The 27,187-nt window shown below is 40.4% G+C and overlaps 1 protein-coding gene across 5 annotated transcripts in view; it reads left to right on the top strand.

The window, feature by feature from the left end:
* ZMYM2 (zinc finger MYM-type containing 2) overlaps positions 1-27,187 on the top strand; it is a 76,871-nt gene that overhangs the window by 29,845 nt on the left and 19,839 nt on the right. For 4 of the 5 annotated variants that reach the window (XM_032496515.1, XM_032496513.1, XM_032496516.1 and 1 more), the window contains 9 exons: positions 4,150-4,221; positions 9,579-9,729; positions 10,188-10,303; positions 12,929-13,045; positions 15,107-15,257; positions 17,456-17,628; positions 23,078-23,243; positions 23,915-23,949; positions 26,921-27,050. In XM_032496515.1, coding sequence (XP_032352406.1) covers positions 4,150-4,221; positions 9,579-9,729; positions 10,188-10,303; positions 12,929-13,045; positions 15,107-15,257; positions 17,456-17,628; positions 23,078-23,243; positions 23,915-23,949; positions 26,921-27,050 — 1,111 coding nt within the window. The remainder of the gene's footprint in view (positions 1-4,149; positions 4,222-9,578; positions 9,730-10,187; positions 10,304-12,928; positions 13,046-15,106; positions 15,258-17,455; positions 17,629-23,077; positions 23,244-23,914; positions 23,950-26,920; positions 27,051-27,187) is intronic. The other variant, XM_032496514.1, reaches the window with a different exon arrangement.

The following is a 27,187-nucleotide window of genomic DNA, read 5'->3' as shown; positions in this document are numbered from 1 at the left end:
GTACAAGATCAAGATGCCTTTCTGGGTTGGTTTCTGGTGAGGCTGCTCTTCCAGGCTTATAGGCAGCTGCCTTTGTGCTGTGTCCTCACAGTCTTTCCTCTGTCCTCAAAAGGGGGTCGGGGTGGAGGAGTGTGTGCATGTGTTTTCTGGTATCTCTTCCTCTTCTTAAAAGAATGTCATTCCCATCTGGTTAGGACCTAACCTGTAGGACTTCATTTAACCTTAACTGCATCCCTAAAGGCCCTATTCCAAATATAGTCTGATTGGGGGTTAGGGCTTCCACATATGAATTTTTTAGGGGAGAGGAGGGTGATGCAACAATATTGAAAACAAAGGAAAAATACTCAGAGTGCTAAATGATAAGTTTTATCACTTCCGAATTATTTTATTACATTTTAGTATTATCTGTGCTCTTAAGGTTACTTATATTACTGTATTTGTGTGGTGGAAATATTACATATAGTGGTGTGCCCCTGTGCCTCTGTTCCCAGTTTCATGTTCAGGTCTATGTCTGTTCTTGTGCCAATACCATGCTGTTTTGATTAGTGTAGCTCTGTAGTATTATCTGAAGTTTAGGAGGGTTATGCCTCCAGCTTTGCTCTTTTTCTTCAGTATTGCTTTGGCAATTCTGGGTCTTTTGTGATTCCATGTAAATTTTAGGATTATTTATTCTATTTCTGTGGAAAATGTCATGGGTAATTTGACAGATTGCATTAAATCTGTAAATTGCCTTGGGCAGTATAGCCATTTTAACGATACTGATTCTTCCAATCCAAGAGCATGGGATGTCTTTCCATTTCTTTAAGTTAATTTCCTTAATCAGTGTTTTGTATATAGTTCTCTGTGTATGAGTCTTTCACCTCCTTGGTCAGATTTACTTCTAATTTTTTTGTTGTTTGTTTTGGATACAATTTTAAAAGACATTGTTTCTTTACTTTCCTTTTCTAATACTTCATTGTTAGTGTAAAGAAATGTCACTGATTTCTGTACGTTAATCTTGTATCCTGCTGCCTTGCTGAATTCTTTCATCAGCTCTAGTAGTTTTTGTGTGGAGCTTTTAGGGTTTTCTGTATATAGTATCATGTCATCCGCATATGACGACAGTTTTACCTCTTCTCTTCCAATTTGGATCCCTTTAATTTCTTTTTCTTGTCTGATTACTGTGGCTAGGACTTCCAATATTATTTTGAATAGAAGTGGTGAGTTTGGGCATCCTTGTCTTGTTCCAGATTTTAGTGAGAACGCTTTCAGCTTTTCACTGTTGAGTATTATGCTGGCTGTGGGTTTGTCATAAATAGCTTTTATTATATCGAGATGTGTTCCCTCTGTACCCATTTTGGTGAGTTTTTATCATAAATGGGTGCTGAATTTTATCAAATGCTTTTTCTGCATCTGTTGAGATGATGTGATTTTTATCCTTTCTCTTGACGTGGTGTATTATGTTGATAGATTTGCGTATATTGAACTATCTTTGTGTTACTGGGATGAATCCAACTTGATCATGGTGTATGATCTTTTTTATGTGTTGTTGGATTCTGTTTGCTAATATTTTGTTGAGGATTTTTGCATCTATGTTCATCAGTGATATTGGCCTATAGCTTTCTTTTTTGGTGGTGTCTTTCTCTTGTTTTGGTATCAGGGTGATGGTGGCTTCATAGAATGAGTTTGGGAGTATTCCCTCCTCTTCAGTCTTTCGGAAGAGTTTGAGAAGGATCAGTATGAGCTCTTTGTATGTTTGGTAGAATTCCCCAGTGAAGCCATCTGGTCCTGGACTTTTGTTTGCGGGGAGGTTTTTTTATTGCTGATACTCTTACTTCGTTTCTGGTGATCAGTCTGTTCAAGTGGTCTGTTTCTTGTTGGTTCAGTCTTGGTGGACTGTATGTTTCCAGAAACTTGTCCATTTCATCTAGGTTGTCCAGTTTGTTTCCATATAGTTTTTCATCGTGTTTTCTCTATTTCTTTATTTTTATGTGATGTCTATTTTCTGCTCCAGGGTCCCATCCAGGATACTATGTCATATTCAGCAGTCACGTCATCTTAGGCTTCTCTTGGCTGTGACGTTTTCCAGACTTTTCTTATTTTTGATGAGCTTAACAGTTTTAGGAGCCAGGTGTATTGTGAGAGGCTCCTCTGCTTTCAGCACTGGACAGTCTGGGCTCTGGGTTTATGAGGGAGATCAGAGGTGTTGGCCTTTTGCATTTTGCTGTTTTTATCACATGACAAGGGTGCCTCTCTCAACAGGACTTGAAATTGTTGAAGTTTACACTGATCACCTTGCTGAAGTGGTGATAGTCAGGACTCCCTTCTGGAAAGTTAACTCCTCTCCCCTCCCCAACCCATTTCCAGGTTTACTCTTTGGAAGGAAGGAAGTCACTCTCCTTTAGGGTGCAGTATGTAGACAGTTGGAAGTATTCCAACTGCGCAAGAAATCTGGACAAGAAATTTGCCCCTGTCTGACATTTTTTGGGGGGGAGCAGGGTAGAGGTGACTAGGTCTACTTACTTACTTATTTTTTAGAGAAGGTATCAGGGATTGAACCCAGGACTTCGTGCATGCTAAGCATGTGCTCTACCACTTGAGCTATACCCTCCCCCCTGACATTTCTTAACTGACTCATTCGTTTATTAATGCCTGTATGGACTCGTGGGTATTTATTTTGTATTTTGGGTTATGATTCCACACGGTTTGTTTTGTTGCTCAAGTTTTTCCAGGTTTGTCAGTTGGAAGCACTTTAACTTGGTTCCTGTGTTCTTTTGAAATAGTCTTTTTTTTTTTTAATTTTTGTTACTAGTTGTTTTCAGTCCTAGGATTTTTGTTTGGATCTTCTGTTTCTTTGATGAGAATTTCTGTTTTTTCATTGTTGTGTTTTTATTCCTGGTGGAAGCATTTTTGTCATGGCTGCTTTAAAAGTCTTTGCCAGATAATTCTAGTGTCTTTGCATTTGAGTTGTCTTCCTGGATTTTGGTGAGACAGGCGATGCTTCCTTTTCAGGGAAGCCTGGACCCTTGGGGCGTTCTGCCTGGGTCTGACTTACCCTGCTGAAGCTGGCTTTCCTTGACCCAGCTCTGCGCGTAGCCTCTGTTGACACCGGGGGGTCGGGGTGGGGGGTAAGCGTGGGAGTCTGGCTGCCCTGGGCCTGGGCTGGTCCTGCCTGGAGTAGCAGGAGCACCTTCTGCCCCCCGCACAGCCTCCACTGATGCCAGAATGATTTCACAGGCTGGTTGCAAGATAGTGCTTTTCATCTTTCTTTTTAAAAAACTGTCTCAGTTTTATAACTTTACAATTCTCATAATGTATGTTCATAATTTTAAGTAACTATGTGGGAATCTGTGCATGCACTGTTACCGATGAAGGGACAGAGTCGGACATATTGGACACCCTGCACACATGCTCTAGTGAGTGTCATTTTTTCCCGGGAACAGCAGTTCCTACAGTGACCTTTTCTCGTCCCCGCCCTTCCCTGCCCTTTGACCTTTTGTCTCTAGCATTTCACCTTGGCTGTCATTTTTGTACTCACGTCCCCCCAGCCCAGGCAGTTTCTGGCATGTGCTGATACAGGTAGTTAGTAACCTGGACCCTGGCAGTGGAGACTGTCCAGTGCTCACCACGGGTCTTTCAGTAGTTCCCGTTTTCTTGCCTAGTATTTTGACTTTCATGGAAAGGAGGATGCTTTCTGCAAGGAGTAAAGACAGAAATTTGTTAAATACGCTTTAAAAAGAGGTTCCGACACAACCCATTTGCATATGAAGAAAATGCAAAATCTCTAAATTAATTTAGAATGCTGTGAGATTTCTTTCTAAGTATTATTAACAGGCTTTCATGAGATCTTAGAATACACTGTCACATAAGAGAAATAAGTGATTTCTTTCAAGGTCTGCTTAGAGGTGAGTCCCATGTAAGGGTCTATATTTTAATTCCTTATTTAGTTATTACATTGTTTGTCACCGAATGTTTTTTTTTTGATAGGATAATTAAAATTATGTAATAATTGGCACTGGGGATCAAATAGGCATTTTTGAAAGCTGGAATGAGTTTGCTTGTCACAGAACAGGTAGTTAAGAATCGACTGTAACAGATTGCTTGTTGACCTTTCAATCCAGCAGCCTTTCTTTATATCTTTTTATGAAGTCTTTAAAAATCTTTCTTTAGGTAGGTAGCCACCCAAGCTTCCTGAAGGAGGTTCGAGATCACATGCAGGACACTGTACTGATGCAGCCCGAGGTAAGCAGGAGCCCAGCTGGGGCTGCGGCCTGCTGGCTTCACTCACCACTACTTACGGCCTCCATTGTCTCTGAGAAATTGTGTGCATTCTGAAGGGTGTTAACATTCATGAACTTAAAATATGTCAGATGGTGATCGTTTTCTTACTTTATCTCTTAGGATGGACAGACTTTCTTATTTCACCAAATTTTACGTGTGTTTTCTTGTGATATGGCCGTTGGCCATTTGCTTTTAGGATTGTTTCCAAAACTTATTTTAAAATACCAGATTTTTAATGCATAGTACCTTGACCACAGTGGGCATTTAATTACAGGATATAAAAGTCCCTCTCTTGTGCCTACCTGAGAGTTTTTTAGAAAACCCTTTTTCAAAAAGTTTCTGTGTCTATATTCCCAGTAAGCCACATGAATAAATTAGTACATGGATAAGAAATACATACAATTAAGAATAATTGTAACTATAGTACAGTGTTCAGAAGAAGGAATTTTATGTTAATGTAATACTCTTCATATTATTATGTATTATTTGATAAATCCATAGATGTTATTCAAGTCTTATCCATTAATGTCCCTTATAACAACTTGGAAAAAAATTATCCCGTGTCTAGCATCCAATCCAGGATTACAAGCCAGTATTTAAAAAAATTTTTTTTGTCCCCCCCCTTCTTCTGAGACCCTAGTTCCTGATACATTAGACTTCCTGCTCCTGTCCCTTGATCATGGTGGCCCTGTTTTTATTGAGGTTTTTAAAGTCTTCTTTTCCTTCTTGCTTCATTTTGGGGTGTTTCTGTCTTTAATTTTATTGATCTTTTCTAATTCACTGTTAATTTTCATCCCAGACTTCATATTTGTCACCTCGAAAAGTAGTTCCATCTGCGTCTGTTTTACGTCTTTTACTCCTGACCTCCTTATGTTCATATTTTCCTCTAGAGATTTCTTGGATATATCAGCATATTTATCATAGTAGCTCTTTTAGCATCGTTACCTACTATTTCCCTCTCTGTCCTTTTTATATCTGTCTGCAGCTGAATTTTTAAATTTCTGTAAGATGTTGTACAGTCAGCCTTCCCTAACCACAGGTTCCCCATCCACAGATTCAACCATACAGGAATCTAAAATATTTGGGGTAAAAATTTTCAGAAAGTTCCAAAAAGCACAACTTGAATTTGCTGCACACTGCCGGCTGTTCACATTGCATCCACACTGGACTAGGCTTGTAAGTGAGCACGGGCGTGCATATCTTAGAGATGTGCAGAGGCTGCTTCAAGCACTACACATTTTACATGAGGGACTGTTCTGTGGGTTTTGGTGTCCAGAGTGGGGGTGGGGTCATGGAGCCAATTCCTTGCAGATTGGTTATGTGTTGTGCGTGTTTAAAAGCTATTGTTTCATATGTGAGTTTTCCAGGTGTTAAAAGGTGGAGGTTAAATCTAGTTTCTGTTACTCTGTCCCGGCTGGGGGCAGCAGTCCTGTCTGTTTTAATCTACTCTGTCTCTGTCTTTCACGACCTTGACATTTTTGAGTGCCGTGGGGCCTTTGGTAGAGTGCCCCTTGATTTAAGCTTGTCTGCTGTGTCTCAGGATCACACCGAGGTATGTTCCAGGGGTGACTCCCTGTAAGTGAAACGGCGCCGCCTTAGTGCCTCCCTACAGGAGGTGCGTGACGTGCGTGTCCCGTTACTGTACGCTAGCTTGGCTCACTTGGTTAAGAGGGTGTCTGGTTCATTTTTCCAGGTACAATTATTGTTTTTCCCTCTGTATTTAAGTTTTTTGGGAAGGGATATGTAAGTACCATGTTGCTCAGTACAATTTTCACTCACTATTTGTAGCACCTGTAGTCAGTCAGAAAAGTTTTAAAAATTACAGAAGTAGTTTATGTGGAGGGGGGAGAAAAAATTGTGAACTAAAACAGTGAAGAAAAGTAAACCATGATGGTATGTAAATTTTTTGGATCTTTATTTGTCTGCACAAACATCTTGTAACAAAGAGAATTTCAGGGCCTTATTGAACAAATGAAGTACAAGTTTTATTTGAATGTATCTCTTAGTCTTCACTTAGTGTATACACTAGTATAACACCATGTCGGTGTTTCACCACTTCTTCCTTCTGGGGGGTTCTTCACTGTTTTTGTCCTTTGGATCCCCTTAGCAACGCGGATCCTAGACTGATTCTCAGAATGTTGTTAAATGCGTAAAGTAAAATATCTATGATTATGCCTAGAACCAATTATTCAAAATACAGTTACCAAAATATTTTTTAAAAATTTAAAATTAATACATATGTACTTTATTAATGTGTTAAGTAATAAGAGAGTGGTTAATAACTATAATGTTTTTTTCTAGTAATCTTGGACATAAATAATATATTGAGCTATCTGCTAGTATAATACAAAGCTGGGGATTTTAACTTAGACAGAGTCACAGGTTCTGCTAAAACTACTGTGCTTCGTTGCCTCTCATCGGAACAGAAGAGAATGCTCCATCTCAGGGCGATGCTGTTGAGTATGAAGGCCATGCCCATGCCGTGCTGTGGGCCAGGTCGAGTTCGGCAGTGCCGGCTGTGGCGGGAGCTGGTTCTATGCAGCCACGCTTGGGCTCTCACTTCCTAGATTAGATTTGCAGCAGCAAGTAAATTGGGCCTTTGTCTCCTGAGCACCTACTCGTGCTGTCCACGTGCTTGGCTACTGATGTACTAAATAATATGTTTTATTACATGTAAGAGGGAAAATCAGGGAGCAGTTTTAAAATCATGTGATGGTTAATTTTGATGTTGAATTGGTTAGCATTAAAATTTAGGGCATCTTTTATAAATGAGTAGACTAAAAATTAGCCAGTTTGCCATAAACTCCCCATTATTTTTACCCTTTACCTCACCAGTATCATTTCAATCAGTTCTGCCTCATACTTTTTTTGTTTTTACTGAATTTATAAATCATTTTATTTTCCCCCATGCCTGAATGGGGAATATAATAATTGTGAATTTGTTCCACTTACTTTCATTCTTTAAATTACTCAATTCATATTTATAAGGATGTGTGAAATTTAGACAAAATTACTTACATAAGATTGAGAAAACATAGCATGACAGTACATTTCTTTTCTTTCTTTACTCCTTTCTTTTTTTTTTTTTTTTTTCTTTTGGCTAATGTTCTTCCATTAAATGGATCCTTTTGTTTTCGAAGTAATGGTAGTTGTGAAAGTGGCCGTGTTAAAGTATTTTCAGTATTAATGATTCTGTCTTTCCAATAGTACTTTCTCATTCTCTTCAGGTCAAACTTTGTCAGTGTGGACCAGTTGCTTAGCTTCTTTGTTTACTTGACCCAGTTCAACTGGTCTACTTTTTATTGGTATGTCTTAAAACTTACTAGTTACTTAACCATTCTGGCAATAAAATCATTGTCAACTTGAAGGATGTATCTAATAAGTTTAAAAAAAAATTAGTTGAAGGTTAGAATGGTTGGTTGAACTTCATTTATACTGGTAAAGTAATTCTTCATAAGTGATGCTACGTGGAGTTCTCACACATCCACCTGCTGAGAGCTGCTGTATTTTATTCTCTCTAATCTGTGTTACAGTGGCAGGTGTCTTGGTATTTTAGTATTACTAATTTGTACTGTGCTGCTAGATTTTAAACATTCTTTTATTTTCCACTGTTGATGTGTTTTCTTTGATCCTTGTTCTGATATAAAATTTAAATTGTTATATCAGGCCCCAGGAGAACATTCTGAACAAAAACCGGCACTCTCCTCTATTGTCTTTGCAACATTGGGAGAGTCATAATTAGACTTAAATAGGCTTGCAATTCTTTCCTTGTGAGCATTCTTTTGCTGTTGATAAGTTTGTATTTTTATTTTTTTGAGCCTAGCAGAGATTGAAGAACTTTCCTCAAGTTAAAGGAAACTTAAGGCTTTCTTTAGGTGGTATTTTGTGAGCAGGAGACAGGCCGCACAGGCTGTTTCCCTGGTACCACAGTGACTGACGCGCGCTCCTGGCATGTAAATTTACAGCTCTTTTCCCGCACCCTTTCTGTTTATTGTATGCTGAGAAAGATTTTTCTTTTTTTGATGTTGATACTAGTTTTTGGCTAATGCTTTTTTTTTTCTATTTATTTATTTTTTCAAATCCCATGGCCTTTATGAAATTTATCCATACAGTTTACCATTTTTTTGTTATTTTGGCTTGATTGTCATCTTCCCTGACATCTGTTACTCATCCTTCCATGGGACATTTTGAGTCCTTCCTGAATCATCACACTGTGCTAGGTGGTGTTGGGTGTGCAGGTGAGTAAAATAACCTAAACATTGTGTGGAAGGATGGATACAGCAGCCCCTCCGTATCTGTGGGGACTGGTTCTGGGACCCCCGAGGACACCAAAGTCCATGGATGCGCGAGTCCCTTCTGTAAAGTGACCTCACGTGTGAATACAGAGGACTCACTGGACGGTTGACTTTGCAGCATGATGTGTGGTGTTTGATTTAACTGATGGTGATAGTTCTGGACCCACTCAGAAAAGAAATCAAATACAAGTTGCACTTAAAGGCTTGCCTTGCCTTCTGTTTGATTTCTGATTGTGACTGTCAAGTTAACTTCTAAATACAAACACATCAGTTCACTTGAGTTTCAGTTTTGTGAGACCATGTTTTAGTGGTGCTGCATTTGTGCAGTGATTTCCTGTGGCCTTTCCCTCAGGTGTCTTACCTCATTCTTTGAGTTACACCGAGGTCGGCAGTGTTCACCTCTGGCACAGTTGACCTTAGCTATTGACTAAGTATTAACTTTAATAGCCAGATACCATTCTGAGTTAGGTTTTTTTTTTAATTAATAAAAATTTAAAGGTTTTTATATTTTATTTTGGTTGAGTGAGGTTTCAAATGTAGTAGAAAGGTGGTAAATCAGTTTTAAGTATCAAAGTGCTTGGAACAATAGCAGCTCAGTGGAAAAAATATTTAACATCTTCAAATTATTCCTCTGAAGGACTGTAGTCATTTGATTAAGACAACATTTTTTAGGTTCATTTAATTTCTTCTGTCAGATGATGAAGTCTGCCATCATTGTGAAACAAAAACACTGTGCCTTTCTTAGGTTTTCAGTTTCTATTTACATGTAGGCATTCTGTGTAAATAATTAATAGAGAAAGCCACTATTTTTGAAGGAGACTTAGCTTAGATCATACTTCTGTTTGGCCCTAATACAGCTGTACTGCAGTTAACAGTGTGAATCTAGATGAAGACTTCAGACTCACTGAACCTGGTTACAGATAAACAATTGTCTTATAGAGAGAAAGGGTGTAATGAGAAATACAGAAATTTCTTTCTAGTTAAATTGTTTTCTCAATTTTCTTTTTATGTTTCAAATTTTAGAAATACGGAAAACTGACCACCTGTACTGGTTGTCGAACACAGTGCAGGTTTTTTGACATGACCCAGTGCATAGGTCCTAACGGATACATGGAGCCATATTGTTCAACTGCTTGCATGAACAGTCACAAGACAAAATATGCAAAATCACAAAGTAAGTTTCAGGTGTTTGGAAAAATCAGAAAACTTTAATAATAGTAATTTCTTAACTACTCTTCTGTGACTTTATTTTTATACTTGTTTTTTAACTGCATGAACTATATATTTTTATTACCACACTAAACTTTCTTACTGCAAACTTTTTTAATGGTTTTAAGCATTTCTTTTAACTTTTAAATTATTGGTAAGGTTCTGACCACGTCTTTGTTCTTCACTAAAATTGTTTTTTATTTCCAAACATTGTCTAAAACAGATTGTTTCATGTATCTGTGTATGTTTTAGAGACATAGTATCAGACTTTTTATGACAGTATTCTTTAAGGTGAAAATAATCTCAGATTAATAAAATAAAAGTTTATGGAAGGTTTCACTAAAAATTATTCTCAGAGGCCAATTAAGATTTTTTAAAAACTTTGTTTTATAAAAAATCAGATATGTACCTTTTCTCTCCTAGGTTTGGGAATTATTTGCCATTTTTGTAAGCGAAACTCTTTACCTCAGTATCAAGCCACAATGCCTGATGGAAAACTGTATAACTTTTGCAATTCCAGTTGTGTGGCTAAATTTCAGGTTTGTTACTTGTTTTGCCTAAGTCCTGGTACCAATAAAATACGTATGGAAAATAATGTAATATTCTTTGTTTAATTTGCTAATTTCTACATATTTTGTTGAGGGTCAGATTGGAGGGTGGAGAATTCAGAGTCACAATAGACAAAAGCCTCACCAGGCCTCTGCTTAGCAAGGACCCTCGAATTGACTTCTTAACTGTGACTTATGACACAGACTTCGAAGGAAAGTAGATTTTCTTGTCGGCCTTTAAACAAGGGTCAGGGTCTAAGAGGAGGGGGAGGAGGAGGACCAGGATCACCTGGAGCGTCTCAGGGGCAAAGCCAGGAGGAAAGGCCGGAGTGGGGGGGGGCTGCTTTGAACTAAGTTCACTGGAGGAGGGCGGGCCTGGAGTGGTGGATTCTCATTGGCTGATGGCCGAGCTGCAGAGATTTCTCATTGGTTGGGTTGTTGCCAGGTAAGGGGAAAATCTTCCCTCTCCGGCTGGGTGTGTTCCGTGAACTGCCCAGGGCTCTATGTTGAAGGAAGTTTTTCTTCACTCATTTTCTCCTCTGGGTGCCTTGTGTGCTTAGTAGATGGTTTGAGTGACATGTGACATGTGACTTAGGGGGAGTTCCGTTTTATGCGGAGGAAGGGCGGAGGTGTATTTAGCCAGGAAGTGATCAGCTACACTTTGTCTTATCACCTTGCAAATACGCCCCGTGGACGAGGTTGGACTCGTTTGGTTGCCCTGGTTTTAACAGAGACCAGACTAGCTTCAGGGAGACATTTTTGCTTTGGTCCATGTAGAGAAGAACTCTCTGACATAGTTCTTCAGAATTGGAGTTTGGATAGTCTCAGAGGACAGTTAGGGTTAGGGTTAGGAAGTGTGCAAATGAAGCTGGTTGACCACTAGGAAGGAGTGGTTCAGAGGGGATTCAGTGTGAGTCAAGTGGTATGAGTAGGTTTACCTGATGCGTGTGGTATTTCAGGGTGTTACTCACGGGTGCCAACCAGTGGTACAGCCGTGCTTTATGAGTTAGTTCATCCAGCAGTTCCGAGTTCCGGGCACTCTACTCTGGTTAATTTATTTAAACTGAAAAATGCAATCTCTTAAGTATATTGCAGTAGATAGTATAATAGTAGTTAGTATTTAAATTGAGGTGGTTTTGAATTCAGACAGGTGAATGTGTCTTTGTTAATAGTTACATCCTTGACAGAGCTTACCTAATAAACCACATTTAAGACTACACTTTTATTTTGGAAGTTGAGGTAATGGCCATGGATATATTCACAGAGTGGTAAACATTACTTTTGACTTGTTGGCTTACCTAAAATAGAAATTAGAGAATAAGAATTAATTAGGTTAGAGGACAGTGTCTTTGGCATGATATTTGTGGATTTTTAACTTCTTTTATTCCTTTTTGATGTTGGGTAACCTGAAATGTTAATTTAAAATGTTTTAACTACTTTTCATTTAATTCAAACTTACATTACCCATGATTTGATAAGAGCATTTGTGTATATACATTGTATATTTTAAAGGAACAATAAATTTAGACTCTTGTTTCTGAGAGTTGCATCCAAGATGAGCCTGCAGGGCATTTTCGTCACTCTGTGACTCTGCATAAAAGTAACATAAGATGACAAATAGAAAAGGAGCATTGCTTAATTTATCTTAAAGCAAACCGTGGATCTTGAACTTTGTCTTCATTAGATGTTTTTCCACTTCAGAGTAAGATAAAAGGATAGTATTTAATTTGTTTTGAAAGGATAATTTAATGGACTTAAATTTTTTAGAAATACTAAGGGTAGTGTTGCTTGGTTTTATTTTAAAAATATATTCACCTGATAGTTATGGTCTTAAATCTGCATGTTTTCTTTTCACAAATATTAATTGTGCAATGCATGCAGAAGCTTTAAAGTGATAAAAGGTTTTTTTCCTCTGCCTACTGCCACCTTGAAAACCATTTTATTAACTATTTTATAGATTCAGAAGATTATATGCAGTATAGATTAATGAATGATCATGAAATATCAGCATACTCACCACTTAGGTGAGAAAGTAGAACAAAACTTTTAAAGCCCATGTGTGGTTATAAAAGTGAAATAAAACTAAAATAAATTCCTGGTATCAGTACTAGTCTGTAAATCTTTTCCCCCCAACTTTGTATAAGAAATAATTAAGTAAAAAAATATAAAAAGGCTGCTTTCACGGATGGGCTTGGAATGAAAATGATGGCATTACTGCAGTTGGAAGAAATCATTAGTGAATGAGCTATTGGAGACAGAGTTAGAAGCTGGGTTCTTTTCTTGTTTATTTACTAGTTCAGAACTTGGTGAACTAACCTCCCTGTTTTTGCTTATAGTTTCTTAAAGAAAAAATCATATTGAACATTATGATCTTTTTCCTTTTCCATATTATTTTAAATCATAATAATCATGTGATTAAAAAATGAACCTCGGTTTATAAACTAACTTAGTACGCTAGGAGTTTTAAAGGCAGAATTCAGAAATGTAATCTTATATGTTGAGGAAATAACAATGTAAGCCAGATATGTATTTCTGGACATAGTTGATATTTGATGGGAATCACAAATAAAAGTCCTAAAGCCCACATCAGACTCTGTGTTTTGTTCTTTGTTTTAGGCTCTCAGCGTGCAGTCCTCTCCAAATGGCCAGTTTGTAGCGCCCAGTGATATTCAGTTGAAATGCAACTATTGCAAAAATTCCTTTTGTTCAAAACCAGAAATCCTGGAATGGGAGGCAAGTCCTGCTTGGCTGTGCATGTCTTGTAGTGCTAAGATGAAAGCCTGGTGTGTAACATGGGCTTCCATTCGAGAGTTTGTTTCTTACTGGATAATGATTTGTTTTTCAGATTTTGTAATGATTGGATTATTTGCTTTTTTTATGTTGGAGTGGCACCAACAAGGGATCTGGGTTTTTTTTAGGTCACACAAAAGATTACTGAAGTCATGTTCAGTGTGTATTATGTCCATAACAGTGTACAGAATGCCATGTGGTTTAGCTGCATGCCTGGATCGTCTGTTTGTACAGTATCGTGCCCACCTGTCTTCCCACCCTGCGTCTTTATAATGTCTGTGAACCACAGTATCTGCTGTTGCCTTATAGTTACCATGTAATCATTTAACGTTTTATAGTTGTTCTAATAAAAGACTCCCAGTGTACATTTTCCCTTCCTCATCATTCTTGCCTTCACTAGTTTATTAATTTACTTTGCCATAGCTTTTTGCTGTTAGCCAAAACTCTGATCATTAATGTTTGTTTCAATAAGGGGGCAGTGATGGGTGGAGGGAGGGAATGAGAGTGGGGTAGGATGGCCCTGGCTGGACGCTGGTTCTTGAGCAGTGTTCACCCTTAGCCATTCTTTCTTTCCCCCTTTTTGAGGGTCTGGAGCGTGCAGCTGAATGGTGGACAAGGCGTAGTGCTAACAGCCACTGCTCTTGAGCCAAACTTCTGAGTGGCTGGTGGCAAGTCACTCAGGATCTGAGTCTTAGGCAGAAGGTGATATCCAGACTGGATTTACGTGATTGCTAAAGTACCGTGGAAATCTGGAATTTTATTATTTAGTCCCTAGAGAATTGTTTTGTTTTGTTATTTTGCTTGGTGCCATCTCAAGAACATTTAAACTGGTCATTCTTAGAGACCGTTGTTGCCACCCAGCGAGGATTGTCAGTGACTGTTACCCTCTTTAAATCACGGCAGGGAGGATGCTGAAGGCCCAGTAAGAGGGAGCAGAGCAGCGGTGGAGAGTGAGGAAGGAAGGTGGAAAGTGAGCACGTAGTGCCTTCTGGGGGACCAGGACCCTGCAAAGACCGGGCTCTGGTGATCTGGGTGAAGCAGGGTCCTCTCCACCCACTCCACTCTGGCCCTGCCCCGCTTTTGTGGCCTTGGTGTGTCACTTTATTTACGTGGAGGTGTTGTGGTGGAGTGAGCTAAAGCTCTGTCGACCTGGTGGGAGTCCCTCAGGGGCTTCTGGCTGCTCGTTCCTCGGTTGGCAGTTGTGGCTCCTTGGTTGCTGTTTCCTCTTATAAGTTAATGTCCCCTGTGGGCGCCTCTCCACTGATCCCCATGGTTGTCTTACTGCTCGGGTTGCTAACGAGACTTTCACCTTCCCTCTTGGCCTTCAGGTAGCTCTGCTGAGTGTTAGGTGGGCGATTTAGACCTCGTCCGTGTCCTCCATGATAGGAGAGGAAGGTCCACCATGAAGGTTTAATGGACTCTGATGTTTGAAAAGCATCTTTGGCTGCTGTGGGTTTGGGGAAGGAGAAATAACTAATCACTAACCTTACTCTGGTCTGCGGAGCCAGCGCAGTCTCAGCAGCGCCCGAGTGGTGGCCCCAGGCTGCATGCTTGCCCCGTGGTGGGTCTGTTACCTTCAAGCTGTGACAGGAAGGTGACTGAGCCTGCTTGACGACATTTGACAGAGTATTTCTTTTTGAGTGCAACTGCTATTATTGTCACAACTCATCTTTCTCTAGCTTACCCACGTTGTGTCTTCCATCCTCCTCCTCCCACCTCCCCAGTTCTGTAGCAGCACCAGGCTGCCGTCTTGCTTTAGTGCCACTGGTACTTTCCCTGAGTAATTTTACGTAGTGATGTTGAATTTTGTGGAGCGATGTCTAAATACAGCAGTGAACTAGTTCAGCTAGGTGTCTGTGGCCTATAGGAAATGTATCCCAAGGATTATAACATTAAATAGGTAACTGATTTAACTTTGTTTCTGTAAAAGTGGCTTGTTTATTTCTTAAACTTGTTCTTGAGGTGGTTGTCATGTACTTACCAAGGTTCCCATTGTGCATTTAGAACAAAGTGCATCAGTTCTGCAGCAAAACTTGCTCAGATGACTATAAGAAGCTGCATTGCATAGTTACGTATTGCGAATACTGTCAAGAGGAGAAGACTCTTCATGAAACAGTAAATTTCTCTGGCGTTAAGAGACCTTTCTGTAGTGAAGGCAAGTGTACATACAGTGTTGTTCATAACTTTTATTAATATTTAATGTTCTTTTTTTGCCAAGATATTTTCAAAATATGTAACTACATATGTTCAGAGTGACTATAATTTTAGCATAGCTGAACAAAAAAATTGAGCTCACTTTTTTACTGACTTGTTTTATTACTTTGCATATATTTGTAGACCTCTGAGCCTGAGGGTGTTTCATCTCTTAAGAATTTGGTGACCTGTTTTTCCATTCCCAGAAAGTTTTGAGAATAAAATAAAAGCAGTATCACACATGTCCTTCCTAAACATACAAGCTGGCTTTCCAGGTGGATTAGAATTGGTTTCCATTGGCCCCCATTCCCTGCCCCCCTTACTGCCTGCTCTGCAGAGATGTCAGTGTCCCAGCAGGGGAGTCACAGGTGGCCTCACTGCACTGAGCAAGTACCGTCGGGGCTTCCGCTCGGGATGCCCGGGAGATGCTGGCTCTGCCGTGGCACATTCCAGGCCTGCCTTTCCTCACGTGTGTGCCTGCTGCTCGGTGCCGGGCAGCAGACGGCAGAAACCAGTCCGCGTCTCATTCTCGGTCTCCAGAGGCGGGAAGCAGGCTTGTGGGTTTGGGTTTGGGGCTCTTCTTGTTTTCAATTTCCCCACATGTCATGCTCTCGCTCTGCGTGGCCCCTGCCTTCTGTTCTTTCTGCCCAGACCCTGGACTCGCAGCCCTTCTATCTGCTGTCCTCTTCTGTTATTTTCTAGTTGGTTTTTTTTTTTTTCCTTCTTCCAGGATCCACTTTTTCTATAGGTTTCTACTGCTAGTTAGGGGCAAGAAAAAGGTTGGAAGTCCTAAATGCCAGCTGTAGGGACTGGCAGCAACACCACAGGATCATTAGTCTGTTCACACTTCGTGCATTTCACACACAAGGCATGTGTGCAGGAGGGTGCTGCCTGGAGCAGGCCTCCTGGTCACGTAGGGTCAGTAACTGTGTTTACTGATAGAGTGCAGCTGCAGTGAAAAGTGACACAGTGTTTCATTGAAAAAATTGATTCTGAATTCATTTACCTCTTTTTACACCTGAATTTTTGTGCAGTGACAGCCTTAAGTGATTTGTAAGTCTGAACATACTTGTGTTGATGGCTAACATACATGTCAATGATCTTGTACCATTTGGATTACATGGATTTTATTAAAATGAAAGACAAGTAGGAGATAAATAATTGACATTGAAGAAGTTAATTTTCAAGGAGAGACTTAATGACTTTAGTTGGGCAATCAAAGGATGTGTATCCTTTTCCTATTTAATCTGTTTTGTGCTTTCTCTGACTGCACCTACTTCTCTGCTGGAACCCATCAGAAATGGCAAAACATGTAATACCTGGCACCACCATTAAAATCTAGTTAGAAAGATAAAGCTAATAAGGTGAACTATTACACGTTTTAAATTGGAGTTCAGAATAACAAAAGCCACGGGGACAGAAGATAAGCAACTGCTGAGTAAATTCCGTAGGAAACAGCCGCAGTCCTTTCCTCCTTAGAGAGTGGGTAGGGTTTCAGTAGGCGCGTGAGGGAAGGTCGCTCTTAGTGCACGGCCTGAGTAGATGTACGAAGACTCTTCATCCTTAGAGAGCCATCAAAAGGAGTAAGATTTATATGTAAAAGCACTTACCATGCATTTACATAGTAGGTGAAGGAAGTGTTTTATTGAAGGAAGAGGGTAACAAAATGTTCTCTCTGAATAAGTCATTAAGCCAGTTCCCTGCAGGTCCTCTAGAGTGACAGAGACAGGTAAGGCTAGGAAATGTGGCTCACGTGCCTACTTAGTTGAATGTATCTTTAGGTTTACTCAGTGCCTCTCCATAGTCTACATGCTTCATTTTTCTAAAATGCCTATTTGGTATGTGTTTATGATACTGAAGATCATATTTAAATAGAACAAATGAAACAGCTCTGAGACATTACTAGACTTGCAGGTCTTAGAACATTAATTATTTGAACTCACATGATATCTACTATTCCACCTTCCGTTCCAGTTTTTATAGGCTGGTGTTGATTGCAGTAGATTTCACAATTTTAATCAGGAGAAAAAGAGGAATTTATACGTAAATTTATAGATGCTTTCCAAAGCCAATTATCTATTTGATCTATAAGCTTTCTTACCTCAAAAATTAAATTTTTGACGTGTTTTTGTTTTAATATTAAAACCTTGTATTTTTCAGGCTGCAAACTATTGTACAAACAGGATTTTGCAAGACGTTTAGGACTGAGATGTGTTACTTGCAACTATTGCTCTCAGCTGTGTAAGAAGGGGGCAACGAAGGAGCTGGACGGCGTGGTGAGGGACTTCTGCAGCGAGGACTGCTGTAGGAGGTTTCAGGACTGGTACTACAAGGCAAGTAGTGCAGGACTTGCTTACAGCAGTGCGGGGCCAGTCTTTGACAAAGTACAAGCGTGGCAGCCTGTTAATCGCATAAGTGTGCACACGTTAGGCCTAGCCTAGATTGTACATGTGATTAAATATTTGTCATTCCAGTTTGTTTTTTATACCTTGAAGTAGTATTTTTGCTTGTTTTATAACTTAGGTACCAGTCCAAACTAGGATATTTCCAGCAGTGTAGTTTAACAAAATGGGTTATTTATCTAAAATTTGTGTCTTTATTTCACTAAACAAATATTTTTGATGAGAGTACTTTATCAGTTTTGAACCCTGGCAGGTAATCATTCTGGATTCTTGGAATGCATTTTTAAATACTTGGATTTTTTTTTCCCTTTTTAATTGTGAATCTTTGGAGAGTTTCAAATTGAAAGGACACAATATGAATAGAGACCAAACACATTTACTTTGAAATTGTAAATAAGTGTATGTGTCTTAGTAAACTCTACTTCTAAAAAAGTAGGACACCCCCTATGGTCCATCGTATTGGTTTCGGCCCACATTTGGGCTTTGTTTAGTCAAGATACTACCCAAGAAAAAGCATCCTTCATTACTCAATAGAAAACCATCTCAGTGCTGAAGCTTCGTTGTGGACACGGTCCTAAAACATGAGAGGAGGGGTATCAACTGTAACCTCAAAGTGGTGAAGTGCTGCCAAAGAAGCAGCACGATGGCTGAAATATGTAGAATATTGTTTAAGTTCACTTAATGAAAGTGACTAGTGTTAAAATGATACTACTTAAGAGAATCATGGGAATTCTTGGTGTAGTTCTTGAATATCTACAGCTCAACATAGTAACAAACATTGTTTACATAAAAAGAGGTGGAAGATACTTTCTGGGCTGTCATAGGCTAGGATTTTGCTGCACTTTTAAAGTTACTTCATTATTTTACTGTTTATATTTTAAGCCTTAAGATTAAAAGTAAGGTTTATATTTAGAAACACACAGGACGGACATAACAACAGCCCCACCAAGCGTCCCTTTCAGTCTAAACCAGCACCTTTTTCTGTTTAGACAGATGAGAAGTCTCTCAGAAATCTGACTTTAATGGCTCTAAATGCTCAGTTTTAGCTCAGTGCACACACAAATGCACCCTTTTCTCCACTGTTTAGGAGGTTTTAATGTTTGAAAATTGGTTTTGGATAATTTCAAAACTGTGAAGATATTTAGTGGCTAAAAATAATAAAATTGCATTTTATTCTTACTATCTGCCATCTTTTTCATCATTTATTTTACAGTTTGAGACAGAGGATTTCCCTGTCATTTTTTATTTTATAAATTTCTGCCTAATTGTATAATTGTTAATACAAAACTTTAATTTTTTCCAAATAATCTTTTTTGGAGGATGCTGTTTTTTGTTACATAGCACATGAAATGTATTTCTCTGACATCTTTGAATGTATTTTTCTGTTTTCTTTTATATCACTTATAATTAAAATAGAATTTTTTCTTTTTTGGGAAGCGAAGAAGTTGTTTGGCAAAAGACCAGATTGTTCTAGATGTAGCCATTTGTTCCATTTCCTATTTAAAGGATAATTGTATCTAATGTATTTTTACATGTTCAGTGATGAAATTTCAACAAGGCAGTGCATTTCAGAAAGTGTTAGTTAAATACAGCAGCGTCATGACACGCTGTGTAATCTGAGGGGTAAAGTCACCCACCGGAACTTGTAAAGCAAGGACGGTGGTGGTTTTTAAATAGAGTCATAGGATCACCAGCTTTGAGATGTCTCCTGATCCGTGGTTCGCCCTCTGGAGGGAGCCAGTGCTGTGGTCAGAGATTCATCTTGTTCTGTGAGTCTGTCCACTTGAGTAGTGTTTTCTGCACTTTTCAGGGTCTCCTCACAGCATCTTGAAAATGTGTTAAATTGAGTCCCAACCAAATACTGATGTGTTTGACCTTCTTTTCCCTTCTACTTTTTAAATTTAAGAACTCACAGTTTTCAATTTTAATTCCTAAAAAAGTGCGACCCAGCTTTTATTAGGGAAATAATCTGTGAGGAGTGCCTTGTCAAGGGGAGCAGAGACGTGAGAGCCTGGCTGCCCACGCGGAGCGCCTCTCCTCTCTCTGTGCTTCCGTTTGAGACTGCTTAGAGCATCAGTAGCTCACATTTATGTATTTGATAGTATATTTTTAAAATTTCTGCCTATGTTTGTTTAACTTGACGTTTTGAATGATCTGTGTTTTCTGGTCTGTATAATAGTTTGGTTTTGGATTTAAAATAGAGGTTTATTTAACCACTGTCTCTTCTAAGTTAGAATACAAAATCCATTGAAATCATGCAACCAAAAAATGCTGAGAATAAAATTAATGTTTTTTTCCTTCTCCCAGATAACTCTTTAGAAGGAAGTAGGTTTTACTTTTCCTCAAAGTAGATGTTTCCAGGCATAATGTGAAACCAGGTGGGAGGGTAGTTCTTTTGATTTCTATAAGTTTCAGATTTTATTTTTTTATTTTAATTTTTTGTTGAGGGGGGAGGTAATTAGGTTTGTTCATTTGTTTATTTTTAGAGGAGGTGCTGGGGATTGAACCCAGAACCTTATGCATGCTAAGCATGCGCTTTGCCACTTGAGCTATACCTTCCCCCTTCTATAAGTTTAAAATTTTTGGAGAGAAAAAATTTAGTATGGTAATGGAGTAATAGGTTGGTGTTTGATATATAGTGAAGATAATTAAAAAACCCACTGCAGAATTAGGTCTGATTGGTGAAATGGGAACAAGTGAATGGAAGGTTACAAGGACGTGTGTGTCAACCAGAGGTGAGAGTGAAGCTGCCCAGGAAACGTAAGGGGTCATCCCTGTAGGTTGGTGACCTCTCGTCAGTTTTGAAGGGGAGGCGCCTGCATTAGCTGAGAGGTTGGATTAAGTTTTTGAATTCAGAGCTTAGTTAGTACCTGCCTTGTATTTAGATTGTTTGAATCAGTAACTGTTTTTCCCCCCTTAAAATAACACACAATCCTTGATTTTCCACAGTGACAGGAAAACCACGAAGTGGATGGTGATGCAGTCTTTGTTAAACCAGAAACAAGTCACCCTTGAGGTCTTTACTGTAGAAGTGCTAAGGGTTCCTGAGTTCTCTCGGGACGGAGGGGGTGGGGGACGGGGGGATGGTGGTGACAGTGTTGTAAGGGTTGGTGGTCCCTGACGACGTTTTCAACTTAGCCCACTTCTGAACACTACTAGGAAAGAACAAACCGATAATGAGAGGTTCAGAAGCTCTCAAGTGCTGGTTATGGCAGCAAACTTGGAATTAGTGTTGAATTCTGTTACTGTACTTTGGCCTGAAAAAATACATACGTATTTTGTTTCCATTTGCAAATTAGCATTGATCTTGCCCCTTTTTTCTTTGGGTAGAGAGAAATCATCTAAATTTGTTTTGAACTTCCTAGAAGAAAGGAGCTTCAAGTATTATTACTGCAAATTCCAAATGTCTGTAATTACAAAATAATGAAGTGATTTTATTGTTCAAATTCTTTGGGTGGAATGTGCTTGGGTTTTGGTCTTCTAAATTATTGTGTAAATGGAAATATTACCATATACAAAGAGTCAGCTTAGTAGTTTGTATAGAAATCGCATACAGGTTGATTTTGGGTTTAGATGTTACATTGAGAGAACCTTGTTGCGGTGTTTTGCCCCTGTTTGGATTTTTATTCGCTAGTTATTCATTTAGCTCATTTTGTGTTTCCATTGTCTCTCTAATGTGGTGCACTAAATAAAGTCCAGGTTTCGACTTGGATTGTCTGCTTTGAATCCTGCCTCTGCATTTTCAGTATTTGACCATAAGTCACTTTTGTGAAGCAGTTACTTTTCGTGTGGACCTTACTTCCCAGTCCTGTTGTGGGGAGCAAGGCCCCTCTTGTGCTCAGATCAGTGAGCACAGTGTGAAGCTCCCTTCCTTCCCTTGTGCTGTGGCTTTTCTTTGAATATAAAGTATAAAGAGGGGGGAAACCTGGAAAACTGGAGCACTTCAGTGATTATTTTAAAGAACAGTCTTTGCTGGTGAGAGTTTTACATTGAGACTCTTTTTTTTTTTTTTTAATTAAGCTAGGATCTGATTGACAGTAGGTGCTAATATTATTGGGGTTACCAGGTTCTATCACCAGCTGTATAACATTTAAGCAAACAGGAGATATGGTCTTGGCATCACTTAATAGTCATAATTTATACTGCAAATCTTCATTCATTTAACATTTATTCAGCAGGAGAAATACCTGATCTGGAGAAATAAAGAGCCCGTGTTCTAACCTTGGGGTATGTTTGTTATATAAGACCTGTTTACCAGCGCAGTTCTTTGCTAATGTCCCGGGAGTTTGACTGAGTGTTGACTCACAGAACTCCTGTTGAGACCTAAAGTGAGAGATTTCAAAGCCCATAGTATAAACTCTAGATTATTTAGAGTAATGGGGAAAAGGTACAGCTATGATTGTTATGAACTATCAAATATTTAATATTTATTGCATTATTAAAACTTCTAAGTTGATGATTAAACCAAAGGGTAATTTAAAAAGTTATAGTAATTTATTTGTACTGTAACTAGATAAAAAACTTGATTATGAAAAGATCTATATTTGAAATTAATCATACCTTTCGATCCACTCATTGATCAGGATGTTAAGAAATAGTGAAAATGGGCAAAATCTAGAAAAAATGAGATCTCTAAAGATTCTGTCCCTAGATTATTCACCATCGTAAAGTATAATTTTTTATGTATGAATTTTAGTTGGTTTTATTTGGTGTTTAACTCATAGACCAGTTGGGGCTGATTGTTTTCCTTGAAATAGTTCAAATTTGTCTTAAAGCAGAATTGTTTTTTTTGATTCATTAAACATTGAGTGTTTTAAAACATGAACTTTTAAGTTCTTATTAAAATTAAATCAGTGTGTTTGTTAAAGCTTTTCAAATTTATTACATTAAACTGCTGAGAAACAACATCCACGATTTTCTCAGCATAGGAGCTGGCTTCAAATTTTTCTGGTCTTTACCCTCCTATGAATTGGTCTGTTACGAGCTCGTGAATCTGGGAGGTCTGTTCACTGGTCAGAGATTTTCAGTGCAGTTCGATGTAGGAGTCTCAGCTGGACCAGTGCAGAGGCTCGCAGAGCTGTAGGATGCGCTGTTCCAGTGGGGTCTCCCACATGCACGTTTGTTCGCTGGGCTTTGTAATGCTGGTCTTTGACTCCCGGTAAGTAAAGAAAGGGGTTTTGACAGGTAAGATGCTACTTTTCTCCACTCTTGTGGGTTTCACTGTGTATTTATGATTTATCTTATAATTTTATTTTTTCTTTATCAGACCTTGTTTTGTCACTTTTGGCAATAATCACTGAGGCTTGTAAAAATCTTTCAAAGTGCACGTCTGGCTTTGTAACCCTTGTGACTGGGCTCTGTGGTCCCTCCTCCCCTCCAGGCCGCGAGGTGCGACTGCTGCAAGTCTCAGGGGGCGCTCCGGGAGCGGGTGCAGTGGCGCGGGGAGATGAAGCACTTCTGCGACCAGCACTGCCTGCTGCGCTTCTACTGCCAGCAGAACGAGCCCAACATGGCCACGCAGAAGGGGCCCGAGAACTTGCACTACGGTACGGGGGGCGGGGCCGGGGGACCCCTGCGGTCTCTGCCTTCGGCGGTGGTGGCGATCTCAGTGGTTGGGTCTGCAGGTGGCTGAGCTATGTCCACAGTTTCCTTGGGTGGGGGTGCCTTGCGTGGTGTTTCTGTGGGTGTGCTGCTTTTTATTAAATTCTTTTTTGTTTTTTTCTTTTCATTTTTATTTATTTTTCTTAATTTAATTTAATTTAATTTCTTATTTTATTCTCTTAAAAATGTAATGCTAATCGAAAAAGTAGAGTATAGTTGGGGGTAGAGAGAAGCTAAACAGAATTATGACGAAAGTTGTAAAAAGTTCCTTTGTGTATCTTATGTCACATGCAGTTTTAAATGAAAACCGTTTTTAGCAAAGTGTGCTGCGGGCAGGCGAGTGGGGAGAGACAGCAAGCTCTTTAGAAACTGTGACTTCCTAGAGAAATCTAAGAATATAGTGTTGCCACCGGGAATGCATGCCTTCTGGGGCTCAGCATAGGGAAGGGTTAATTCCACCTATTCAGCGGGTATGTCAGCTCTCACAGTTCATATTCTTCACTTAAATATTTTCTTCAGTAACTTTTAAAAATCAGTAAAATGTAATGAGAAACAGGGATGTAGAAAATTCTGAAGAAAGTAATATTTGTCTTACTTTAAATTTGTTTGTTTCTAGATCAGGGTTGTCAGACGTCCCGATCCAAAATGACAGTAAGTATTGCTCAAGTGAAGTGCTGAATGTGGCTGTCGTCACGTGGGGGGCAGAAAGCTGTTAGTCCAGCTTGATCTGCTGTGATGAGGGGAGGCTTTGACCTTCCTCTGTTGAGATGGTCGTGAGTTTCGCATTCAGCTGAGCTCCCGGTGTTCAGACAAATCCTTTCCTACCTGCTGAGGAGTGGCAGAGGGAATGAACTGTGGCCTTGACCCACGTCGGGCGAGAGGGACACAGAAACACTTTGCTGCAGCAGCAGCGGTGGTGGCTGCGCCTGGCCTTGGCAGCTGTGACAGAGCTTCCGAGTGGTTGAGCAGAATGCCCCGTGGATGGGGGAAGTGGGAGGAGGAGCGATGAGCCAGGTGTGTGTGTTTGGAAAAACTACCCTTGGGGCCCAGCTAGGAGAGCCCGTGGTGGAATCTGAGGGGCGAGGGCAGGGGCAGGCCAGCAGTGGTTTTGTGCAGATACTCCTCAGTAGGGACTGAAGGTCTGTGCTGGGACCAGAACTTGTGCGTTTTTAACTTTGAAAAGTATTTCCATAATGTTTCCTTCTGGGCTGTTCTTTTAGTTTTTTTCTGCTTTTTCTTTCTTTTGGTGAAATACATCCATTCTGCTTTTATGTTAGCATTTAAAGACGCTCATGGCTTGGAAGTAGCCATTCATGTGTGGCAGTAGGAGCAGTGCTGTGCCGCACCTGGAGCAGGGCCCGCCCTCTCTGCTGGTCTGCAGGTGACCATGGTCACGTAAAGTGACATCCCTGTCCCCAGGATCCCCTGTGGGAATCTGCGTTGGCGTCACAGTGAGTCTCTGGGCTAGTTTTGTCCTGGTAGAAAAGAGAAAAATCAGTGGTTCTTGGCTCTGGCTAGATACTGGAATCACTTGGGGAGTTTTCAGAACCTTCAGATGGGTTCCAACTCAGAAATTCCGTATTTTTGAGAAGTTTTTCAGGTGATAGTAATATGTAAGCACAGTTCAGAATCACGGATGAGGCTGAAAGATTGCTGTTTGATATCACTCCATTCAGTTTTTGCTTTTGATGTTAATAGTTGGGCAGAATTCTACAAAAATAAGCGTGCTTTTTCCTTGGCTGTCTCCCCCATCTGTTCCCCCCGTGGAAGTAAAGTTTTTAAGTCAGACAACTGAGGAGTATTCAGCTGAACCGTCTCGAGTCTGGTAGCAGGCATGCTGATCCCTGCTGCGGGGCAGGAAGATGGTCCCTCTCGACACCCCCCACCAGCACCTAGGCCACCTCCTCTGACGGCGGGAGGACCGAGGGGCTAAGTCAGTGCCCTGCAGCCCTGTCCTCTTGTCATAGAAGCTCCCTCCATCTTCTCTTAAGTTCGGGGAGTCTTTTAGTTCCTCACCCGTAAGCTTCAAAGGCTGCGTGCTCAGCTGCGTGGCTTTGGGTCACTCTCCTGACTGTTGTTTGTGTGCCTTTCCCTTGTTTGTAGCATGGAGGTGAGGGTGGCACCGCACAGGCGCCACCACAGGCAGTACTGAACCCACCTCCACAGGCAGGGCGCCTGGTGGTTAGAACTGGGTCGGATGAGTCCAGACTTCAGAACCTGCAGCTCCCAGGTTGTGCGACTTCTGAGCCTGTCTCCTCATCTGCAGAATGAGAGTGAAGAAAGGCCTGCCGCCTCCTGTGGGGTGTGAGGGTTAAATAACTCATGTCCGAGGCGTGTCATGTTGGTGTTTGCCTCAGGTCTTAGTCCGCGTGAGCCGCTGGGACAGGACACCGTAAACGAGACAGCCTACAAGCCCCACGGTTCTGAGGCCGGGCTCTACTGTCAGGGCTCCAGCAGATCCGATGTCTTCCTCGTTCACAGGCTTGTGCTGGAAACAAGTGTCCTTTTCACAATCTAATTAATGCCAGTTGTCGTGTTTGTGTACTTTTTGTTGGTGATTTTGCTATTTAAAGTGTCCCCAAGCATAATCAAAATGCCATTTGTTGTGCTAAGCACCAAAGGCTGACGGAGCCTGGCGGGAACACTGCTAGGTGAGCTTTGTCCAGTGGGCTGGGGTCCGTGCTCGTGTGGCTGCTTCCAGAAAGAGGACGGGAAACGCATCATGTGTAGAGCTGAGGGTGTGTCTGTAGTGCACAGTGGAGTCGGTGGCGTCGTGACCACAAGCGTGGTTCATGGGCTTATGTCTGATTAAACAAAGCAGGATTGGGTGGGTGTGACACCCTCCTTCCCTGGGGCTGTGCCACAGCACCGCCTCTGGAGCAAAGTGTCTGTGGGGACTGTGTGGCCTTAACTGCCCAGATAACTTTGCCTGTGCCCTTTCCCGTGTCTGCAGGTAGGGTGGAGAGCTCCCAGGTGTAGCCTGCCAGCCCCAGGACGGGGGTGTGTGTATGTGAGTGTGTGTGTGAGTATGTGTTGCACGTGGTGCAGTGGTGAGCGTGATGAGGCGGCCAAGACTGTGTCTGTGGGAGAAGTTTCTGAAATTGCAGTTACTGGGATGTAGGAAACACAACTCAAAGTTTGATAATAGTTTTGGTAATTCTTTTCATCATTTTTCTTATCTTTGCAAATTTAGTGCCAGGTAAAAGCAGTTTTTCCAGTAGAGGGAGCTAGAGTATCAGAAAGCCATAGTAATTGCAGGAACTTTTTCCTTTACAGATAAATTTTAAAAAGCCAAATAATTTTCAGAATTCAGTTTAACTGCCTTGCTATTTTATTTAAAAGTGAGACTTTTTACTTTTTTAAAAGAATATGCTGATGGTATCTTTGAAAGACACACCTGTGCAGAAGGAATGATTATCACCGCTTTGCCTGTGGCTGGGATAGATTTGTGTTCATCTCCCAGATCACGTCTGTGGCTGACATGATACAACTCGTGTGTTTTGAGTATATTCTTCCACTTTTGTGTGTTCCCTTCGCTGGACCTAGAAACAAGATACTCACTAACACCAGAAAGTCACACAAATTAAAGGAAAATTAAGTGTTTCTCTTTGCTTCTCTGTAGGGCTCAGCACCTCCGCCTTCTCCGACCCCCAACAAGGAGATGAAGAACAAAGCGGTTCTGTGCAAGCCTTTAACCATGACCAAGGCCACTTACTGCAAACCCCACATGCAGAGCAAGTCCTGTCAGACGGGTAATTGCCCTCGCTGAGTGGGATCCCTGCTTTTCTCAAATCATAGGCTACAGAATAGAGGTTTTTGGTCACTGTCGTTTTTCTGTTCATTTTGCTTATCCAGTTTTAGACATTGCCTTGAGAATACAGCATATCTT

The sequence above is a fragment of the Camelus ferus genome, chromosome 14, assembly GCF_009834535.1.
Source record: "Camelus ferus isolate YT-003-E chromosome 14, BCGSAC_Cfer_1.0, whole genome shotgun sequence".
In the NCBI taxonomy this organism is placed as follows: domain Eukaryota; kingdom Metazoa; phylum Chordata; class Mammalia; order Artiodactyla; family Camelidae; genus Camelus; species Camelus ferus.
The sequence above is the reverse complement of the archived record's forward strand: the minus strand, read 5'-3'. Positions and strand labels throughout refer to the sequence as shown.